The sequence below is a fragment of the Vulpes vulpes genome, chromosome 5 (assembly GCF_048418805.1).
Source record: "Vulpes vulpes isolate BD-2025 chromosome 5, VulVul3, whole genome shotgun sequence".
Lineage (NCBI taxonomy): Eukaryota > Metazoa > Chordata > Mammalia > Carnivora > Canidae > Vulpes > Vulpes vulpes.
Genome location: NC_132784.1, coordinates 128511902 through 128521737, shown reverse-complemented (window position 1 = coordinate 128521737; position 9836 = coordinate 128511902). Strand labels below are relative to the sequence as shown.

Sequence of the window (9836 nt, the reverse complement as noted above, 5' to 3'; positions counted from 1 at the left end):
TCCATGCACTGGGAGCCTGACGTGGGATTCGATCCCGGGTTTCCAGGATCGCGCCCTGGGCCAAAGGCAGGCGCCAAACCGCTGTGCCACCCAGGGATCCCAAATCTTTTCTTTCATGAGAAGGGGAGGAGGACGTCTTGAAGAGCCTCCATGAGGCTCTTGTCTCATGGAGTTGAAGAATGAATCTCACAGACAAAGGCGAGTAAGTAAAGGGAGAGAAGTTTATTAAGCGGGGATCCAGAGAAGACTCTCGGGTGAGAGGGTCCCGACAGGTTGCCACTGGGGGCTGGGAGTGGCAGTCTTCTACTGGGAGCTGACTGGGAAGCTCGTGGCCCTGAGATTCTGGTGTTGTCTTGGTTTGAGCAAGGACTATTGATAACAGCCTTAATGACTGACTTCTTTGTGGTCTGGTTATTTTCCGTGATTACATTGTAGCCACCAAAGAAAAATATTCCCTAACATCAGGGACCAGGTGGTCTGCTCTACTCCCTTATCTCTGGTTTCCTTACATCTCAGCATTTTGGGGATTTCTCTGAGCCTGAGCACAGAGCCCCCTGTCTATCTCTCCCTACCTATCCTTGCCTATCCCTTAGTCAGTTGGAGTCAGGGTAGCCCAAGAAAATGAGAAGGGAAGGTTACCCTCCCACTCTGCCCTAAAGAATGGATTCAAGTTCTTATGGACTATTAATCAGCTTCCTTTTTTTTTTTTTTAAGATTATTTACGTATTTATTTATTCATGAGAGACACAGAGAAAGACATAGGCAGAGGGAGAAGCAGGCTCCCCATGTGGCCCAACATGGGACTTGATCCCAGGACCCCGGGATCATGACCTGAGCTCAATCACTGAGCCACCCAGATGTCCCATCTTCCAGCTTCTTTGCAGGAAAGAGAATGCAACTTAGATGGAGAAACTGAAGAGGCATTAATGAAAGGACACCTTCCAGAGCTGTGAGCAGATATGAGGAAGCCAACAAGGGATACTGATAGAAGTAGACACTAGTAGCACCGAGCCCAGCCCTGAAGGGACTAAGGGAAGAAAAGACCTTGGAACTCCCCATCGAAGGCAGGGAGAGCAGGGCCATGCAGCTGGAGCCTAGAAGGGCTGTAGGCCATGCTGGAACTGTGATGACCAAGTAGGGAAGGGGCAGAGAATGAATGCTTCATCCTCACACCTCCCTCTGGATGGATCTTCTGCTGGTAACTCCCAGTGGTCAAATCCAACCAGGAGCCCAATAAAAAGAAAACCCAAATCACGGCACATCAGGGCCCATTTCCTGGTGCTCAGAGCAGGGCAAGGTAGAGAAGAACAACAAATGCAACAACATACAGGGTTAGACAAAAAGATCAGAAACATATAGGGAAGTTTATCCAGAGACTTAAAAGATTCTAGACATGGAATGAAAGCCGGAGCTAACAGAAGTCTGAAAGACAGTTTTAGACACTCTGGGCCTAGGCAGAAATGCTCTGCAGGTCAGCCAAGGACATGTGGCTGGATTTGGAGAGGGGACCATTCATTCTGTCCAGCCCTGGCCCTGGAGCCCAGCAGAGCTCTCATGTTTCAATGGCTGTAAACCCTGGAAGAATCAGAGGATCTGGGGCATGGACACTGGAAGTCTTGTGCCACTTTGTGGGGAGACGACTTTGCCACAACCAGGAGCATGAGCAAGAGAGGAAGGACAGGGCAGATCCATGTGGTGGTGCAGCTGGTGGTCCTGTGTGTGGATTTGCAAGAGGAAGGCTTCCTGGCCCTCAGGTCTGTGGGCTGGAGCAATAATAAGTTGCTTAATAAAAATATGACGTGACATTTTTCTATAACCAAACGCTGATGGTATCTGGGGTATCTTGCGTCACACATATATTAGTCAGGGTTCTCCATAGACATGGAACCAATATGTATGGAGAGAGAGAGAGATACTGTACTTGCTGTGCACTGCTATTTGCAACTTCTACAATACCAATTAATTTTATATCGGCTCTCTGAAGTAGGTTCTATTATTCCCATTTTACATATGAGGAAAGTGAATTTCAGAGAGATACAAGGCCAGTCTCATAAAAAAAGGGTCCTCAGGTACATGTCTAGATAATCTCTGAATGACGCCCATCTGTGCTAATATATTAGTTAATATATTAACCATGAGCCACGCGTGGCTACTGAAATGTGGCCACTCAGAATTAGGATGTGCTACAAACAAATACCAGATTTTGAAGACCTCAATATGAATAAAAGAATGCAAAGAATCTCATAATTTTTTTTTTTTTAAGATTTTATTCATCTGTTTGACAGACACAGTGAACACAAGCAGGGAGAGCAGTAGGCAGAGGCAGAAGGAGAAGCAGGCTTCCCACTGAGCAGGGAGCCCAACTCTGGGCCCTATCCCAGGACCCCAGAACCATGACCTGAGCCGAAGGCAGACGCTCAACTGACTGAGCCAGCTAGGCACCCCTCATTAATAATTTTTTTCATTAATAATTTTTGTATATTTCTTTAAACGATAATATTTTGGATACAATGGGTTACATAAAGCTTGTTATTAAATTCAATTTCGCCTTTTTATTTTTATTTTTTTAATATGACAACTAGAAAAAATTTTTTTTTTTTTTTTTTGACAACTAGAAAATTTTAAATGACATGTAGCTCACGTTTGTGACTTGTGTGTTATATTTCTATTAGGCAGCACTGATCTGCCCAAATTTCATTTGTGGTGAGTCACTAATTGTTCCAAGTTGCATAACAAGTTGCCCCCCAAATCCAGTGGTTTAACACAATCATTTCACTATATCTCTCAGTTGTATGGATCAAGAATTCAGGCAGGATTGGGTGGGCAATTTCTCTGCACCAGGTGATGTAGACTGGGATCACTTGGTGGTATCTACATGGCAACTGGATGGTCTGATGAACCCAAGCAGCTTCCTTCACATGCACGGTGCTAGGCTGGAAATCTGTGCTTCTCTGGGCTCATCTTCCCCCTCATCTCCAGTTGTTCATTGCAGACATCTCCAGGTGTTCTCCCCAGCAAGGAAGTCAAACTTCTTCCATGACAGTACAGGCTCCAAGAGCAAGTGTTCCAAGGGACAGGAAATGGAGGTTTCCAGTCTCATAAGGCCCACTCCTGGACATTAGTAGTGTCATTTCTCCTGTGTTCTGTTGGTTGGAGCAGTTACAGATTCCACTCACAGTGAAGCGTAAGGGTATAGATGCCATCTCACGTCAAAGAATTTGTGTCCATTTTTAATCTATCAAATTAATCTGGAGCACTGATTCTTATACTTTAGCCCACATCAGCAGCACAACTGGAGGGCTTGTTGAAACAAGGCTTATCATTAGGTTCCACATCCAGAATTTCTGAATCAATAGGTCTCAGGTAGAGTTCAAGAATTTGCATTTTAATAAGATCCCAGATGCTGCTCCTGCTGGTGGTGGTCTAGGAACCACACTCGGAGCACCAGTAATCCATACATCAATATGACTAACAAAGAGTAATTCTATGTTTTTTTTGTTTGTTTGTTTTTTTACAAAGAGTAATTCTTACCCACTCCCCACTTTGCAATCTTTTTTTGTTAAGATTTTTATTTATTTATTCATGAGAGACACAGAGAGAGGCAGAGACACAGGCAGGGGGAGAAGCAGGCTCCCTACGAGGAGCCCAATGAGGGTAATGGGAATCAATCCCAGGACACCAGGCTCACACACTGAGCTGAAGGCAGACTCTCAACCACTGAACTACCCAGGTGCTCCTCCCCTTTGCAATCGTCACTGTAAACCACCCCAGGGCATTTCCATGTAATATCAGGTATTCCTACTCCTGTTCTTCAGGGATAGAAGCAAAGTTTATACAATACCATACGCAATTCTTATTGACTCAGAGAACTGGCAAGGATGTGCTTCTTACCATGAACAGCTGGCGCAGGCAGGAACTAGCAAGTGGATTATAAATCTCAGACACAAGTGCTTTTTGTGGCATCATTCCCCTGGTGTAAATAACCCCCTTACTGGGTTTGTCATCTCCTGCTGCATAACACTCTGAAACTTAGTAGGTTAAGACAATAGACATTTATTATCTCATAGTTTCATATCAGGAATCTAGGACCAGATTAGCAGAACGGTCTGGCTAATGGTCTCTCAGTGAGGCCCATTCAATGTTAGCCAGGGCTGCAATCACCTAACACTCAAATAGGAGAGGATTGGCTTCTGAGCTTGCTCCATGTCTACTGGCAGGTCTCAGAAGTTCCGCTTCCAAGCTCACTCACATAGGTTTAGAAGGCCTTGTTTCTTTGCCACTTGTTCTGTTCCACGTCATGGCAAATGGTTTCCTCCAGAGTGAAGCAATCCAAGAGACAGCAAGAAAGAAAGAGCATCCAACAAGGAAGCCACAATCTTTTTATAACCTGACCCTGGAGGTGATATCTCATTGCTCTGCCATATTTCATTTATAAGAAGTCAATAGTCAGTGAAAGGGGAGTTACACAGGGGCAGGAATATTAGCAGGGCTCATTGGAGGCCTTCTTAGCTCTGCTACCTGTGATATTCTTAGCTCTGCGGCCCATGGCCCCCAACAAAGTGGTAAGTTGATTACTGACTATATCCTAAAGTTACACAATCAATCACAATTTTTTTTAATTTTATTTATTTATTCATGAGAGACACACAGAGAGAGGCAGAGACACAGGCAGAGAGAGAAACAGGCTCCATGCAGGGAGCCTGTTTTGGGACTCGATCCTGGGACTCCAGGATCATGCCCCAGGCCGAAGGCAGGTGCTAAACCGCTGAGCCACCCAGGGATCTCCCAATCAATCACAGTCTTAAAGTTATATAGGACATACCATATCCCTTTAAAAGGTGATTATATTAAAAAAAAAAAAAAAAGGTGATTACATGTAATTTAAGTGCACTGCTATTTATCCTGTTCAGTGACAGCAGGCTTATAAAATGGTTCTTCTATAGTATTTTAAAGTATTATGAATAATTATAGAATTATTATGACAAGTTCATTTTTTAGGATTTTATTTATTTATTCATGAGAGACAGAGAGAGAGAGAGAGAGAGAGAGAGAGAGGCAGAGACACAGGCAGAGGGAGAAGCAGGTTCCATGCAGGGAGCCTGATATGAGACTCCATCCCAGGACCCCAGGATCACGCCCTGGGCCAAAGGCAGGAACTAAACCACTGAGCCACCCAGGGATCCCCTATGACAAGTTCTTATAGGCAAAAATAGAAATAAGCATCCGTTTAGTTACTGACTTAATAATTACATAAAGCGTGAGCTTAACATTGACCATCTTAACATCTTAACATTGAGCATCTAAGCCTTTAAAATATATTTTTTGGATGCCTGGGTGGCTCAGCGGTCCAGCCTCTACCTTTGGCTCAGGTCATGATCCCAGGGTCCTGGGATCGAGTCCCACAGTGGGCTCCCTTCATGGAGCCTGCTTCTCCTTCTTCCTATGTCTCTGCCTTTCTCTATGTCTCTTATGAATGAATAAATAAAATATTTTTTTAAAAACCACCTTATTTGTATATGAATCAACACTTTGAATCTATTTTAAAAGTCTTTGCAAAAAAACATCACTGGATTAGGAAAACAAGTAATGTTATCCTGAGGATCACATGCTGGACACTATGACCCTATCTGACACATGTTGCTGTCTTATTTCAGGTATACTAAAACCCTCTAACACAGGACACTGGGGCCCAGAGATTGTAAATACTTATCCATGATTCTATAGTTACTAAAAGTTACTAAAAACCTTTGAATCCACATGTCTAGATGATTCCCAACCTCTTCAGTACTAACTATGCTGCCTTGTTAACCAGTAAGGGTTTGGTTATTTGATTCATTACATTTAATATTAAAGGTAGCATTATTATCCCTGGGTGGCTCAGCGGTTTAGCGCCTGCCTTTGGCCCAGGGCGTGATCCTGGAGTCCCGGGATCGAGTCCCGCGTCGGGCTCCCTGCATGGAGCCTGTTTCTCCCTCCTCCTGTGTCTCTGCCTCTCTCTCTCTCTCTGTGTCTATCATAAATAAATAAATAAATCTTTAAAAAAAATAAAGGTAGCATTATTATAAGCAAAGCATAAGGGCATGTCAATTCCTATGTCAGGTAAGCATCAGTTAACACAATAAAAATAACCAAGACAACCAACTTAGATTCTACTTATCTCAATCCAAGTTGGTTGCCTTGGTTATTTTATTTTATTTTATTTTATTTTATTTTATTTTATTTTATTTTATTTTATTTTATTTTATTTTATTTTATTTTTTTAGTCTAACTGATACCAGAGTTGATTGTAATCATGTAACACTACTTGGTCATAGAGGGTGCCTTGAATAAGCTTAAGAACAGTCCCACACTCTGAAAAGTCTGGGTTCTAATATAGCCTGCCAGCATGTTTCAAATGTTTCCAATTTCTTTTCCTGTGTAATGGATCCATGTCTCGAAACATCAGTCTATGAGGCATTCTCTATTTCCTGCATACCTACTAAGCCTTAGAATCAAACCATATTAATGTTCCATTAATCGTGAAAGGGTTTCCTCCCAAGAGTCAAGTCTATTGACCTTCTAAGCTAGTTCTCTTCTCCAAATACCACAGCCAGCAGCCCTACCTTCCCTGGCTCTCATTTCAAGAGACATGTATCTCAGTTTGAGCATAAGTTGAATAAGTTAAGGCTTCTAGAGTCCATATCTTCAGATTCTCTGGACCTTGAAGAATAGATACTTTGGAGGTAGAGGGAAGAACACTCTAAGATCAAAGCTTAGCAAGAACAAATGCAAAAAGAACAGCCTGGATTGTTGTATGAAAGACAGTAGCTGTGCTTAGCAGAAGTAAGTATTGCATGAAAAAGAGGTAGGGGTTGAGTTTGGAAACGATTTTGGGATCAACTTGCATAGAGCTATGGAAATCAAACATATTCTATACTTAATGGAACAGATCATCCAAGAATAAGTCTTTATTAGCTTTTCATGGAAAAATAATTCCAGGAACAATTAAGAGCAGAGACTTTGAACCATTATGAAATCATGGTAGCAGCCATTCACTTGAAACTATTTGTCACAATGGTAAAGAACTGATTACAAAGTGAGTGGCAAGGAGTATTTAATGGATAACCCCACCTATGAAACACACCATATCCAGGCAACAGACAGCAGTCAAAGCAACAAAAATTTCATTATAAAGAACTAACTCAGAATTGTCTATCTCTGAGTAATGTTGAATAAAGTGTACCCGGAATACATGGTGGGGTATAAAACAGACCACTATTACGAGGAGGAAGAAGAAGCTCTTGATTTGAGCTCTATATTCTTGATGGGCCCACATGTCAGGCCAGAGAGCTTTTATCAGTTGAATGATGACACCCACCTGTATGAGAAAGAGTATCACAACCGTTGAGATCATAATGACAATCATAGAGTAGTTCAAGATAATGAAGTCTCCACGGTTGAGATCTTTGTAGAACTCAAAGCATCGTTGTTCTGAGTAACTTGGATGTATGCCATATTGTAAAAATAATATTGGCAAAAAAATGACGCCACCCACGGTCCAAATAACAATGCTTAAAACTATCACATGGTACTTTTGCAACTGTTGCATTTGAAGTTTCTTAAAATAGATGAGCAATCGGAGGATGACAATGGCCACATAGAAAACAAAGGTGAAGTACATATGACCATATATTATGCTGCTGACCAATCGGCAGAGGAAGGACCCGAACTCCCAGACCTCTAAGAAATAATAGCTGAGGCGGAATGGGAGGCTTACCAGGAGGATTGAGTGTAGGACTATGATATTGAGAACAATCATGGCAATCATTGATTGGCTTTTCCTTTTGAACATCATCCATGACATCAGTATGGTCCCAGTAGTGCCTCCAAGCAAAACCATGCTGTAGAGTGTTATCAGAATCATCCTGCAGTGCCCCTTGCAGTGGCCTTGTTCTGTGTTTGAGGCATTTGGCAGGGCAGTCGTATTGATGGGCTCCATGTTTCGCCACAAAATTCTTAGAAGACCATAAACTCCTAGATCAAAAGTTTTACAAAATTATGATGGATATATTGAAACTACCCAGCAACTACGCGTTAATAATAATTGAGTTTTGCAATCCCAGACAACTGTTTACAATCCTCAAGCTATATACCCAATAAAGATGGTCAGGTACTCCATGTAATTACCCCAACATATTGAAGAGACAGAGTGAAGCAAAATCACAAAAATAAGTTTGTTTAAATATGGAATTCATAAATAAATAAATAAATAAATAAATAAATAAATAAAGAATTCATAACTGTGCACCCAGACCTTCTATTAACAGATATGTCTAAGCTCACATACCAGGGATGGAATTACCATGAGAGATGTTAGCCTATAGTATGAAATTTAAGGAAGATCTAAAAACTCAGTAATCAATATAAACAATATTTTAATGCAATTATTAAAAAAAAATCAAAACTTTTGATGGCAAAAATGCCAAAAATTCATGATGAAAAAAATAACAAAATTTTAAATAAAGGCACACACACACACACATATCAGATCTACAAAGGTCACTCCTCCTATTGTCAGAATCCAATCTGGGATAACAACAATATCATATAAATTGTCTGCAATTATTGTGAGAAGATGCATCAGGCAATATTTTAACACATTTTCTATTAGAGGCACCTGGCTGGCTCAGTCGATAGAGCATGTGACTGGTCCTCAGCATTTTAGAGCCATGTTGGGCATAGAGCCTACTTTAAATTAATTAATTAATTAATATAATATTTTTCTGAATAGCTTTTGAGCTCTCTTTTCCTCTTGCTAACACTGAATCTTTCCTAAGACTAGTGTGCTACATTTTGGTGAAAAGTTGGGGTTGATGGGCAAGTTCCTTTTAGTTTTTATTTTAGTTTTCCAGGTATGGATGTGTAAGGAGCAGTGCCAGCGTAGCAATCTGCCATCCTGCAAATAAGCTCCAAATCTGTCGCTGAGTCGCTGTGGGAATGAGCATGAGTCACCTGGCTCCAAGGAGCTCTGGCTGTGACACGGGAAAGGTCGTACTGACTATGTGAAGGGGTTATTGGAAAATTAAATGAGCTAGTGCACTTGATCGAGACTGCTTTATAACAACAGCAAAAAAGCCACATTAAAAAGTTATGATTCTTAACGTGAAACAGAAACAAAAAGACATTTACCCCATTCTCTTTTCTCTATACCTCGGCAGATATACAGTTATGTCACATAAAATTGTTATGGCATCAGTAAGTATTTAACGAATACCTAGCAATGAAAAATAAAACACTTTTTCATACCTTTGACTGGACAGTAAGGGACTCAGACATCAACAGGTCAGAATTCCCCATCCAGAAGGATCTGTGTCCATTTTCCTCATGTATCTCCTGCCCACCTGGCCAGAAGCAAAGTTTGAGCATTTGCACCTGAGGGTAAAGTTATTCACAGTGAATGTCTAAAATATCTTCGAATTTTTCATCTGCTACTCCAGAATCTCATTAGAGGGAATAACTAATTTTTTTATTTGTGAAACATTACATTGGATGTGGCGTATTTAAAGCTGTTAAATAAGATTTTATTCTAGCTCAGAAACATAATTATAACTTGCATAACAATCTAAATTTTGTGTGCTGGAGTATGCATTTTAACAAAGTACGTATATTTAAAATATATAATGCTTATGTGATTTTTGTGTGAAACAGAGTAGCTTTATATAACTTATGAACAAATATGATACCAATTCAGTTTTAAAATTTTGGCAATCCTCAAGTCTTAAGAAGGCAAGATTCAAGTTTGAGATTATTTTAAAGCAATGAAAATCCATATTATTGGGGATCCCTGAGTGGCTCAG

General features: G+C 40.9%; 1 protein-coding gene across 1 annotated transcript; it reads right to left on the bottom strand.

Annotated features, from left to right (window-relative positions):
- Window positions 1–6964: 6964 nt before the first annotated feature.
- Window positions 6965–8005, bottom strand: LOC112908569 (probable G-protein coupled receptor 141). The gene has a single exon (XM_025984060.1). The coding sequence runs from the start codon at window positions 7976–7978 to the stop codon at window positions 7094–7096; it is 885 nt and encodes a 294-aa protein (XP_025839845.1). The 5' UTR covers window positions 7979–8005; the 3' UTR covers window positions 6965–7093.
- Window positions 8006–9836: the final 1831 nt, after the last annotated feature.

What these genes read in the sequence shown, in the direction of transcription:
- LOC112908569 (XM_025984060.1), bottom strand. Translation starts at nt 7,978, where the DNA reads ATGGAGCCCATCAATACGACTGCCCTGCCAAATGCCTCAAACACAGAA.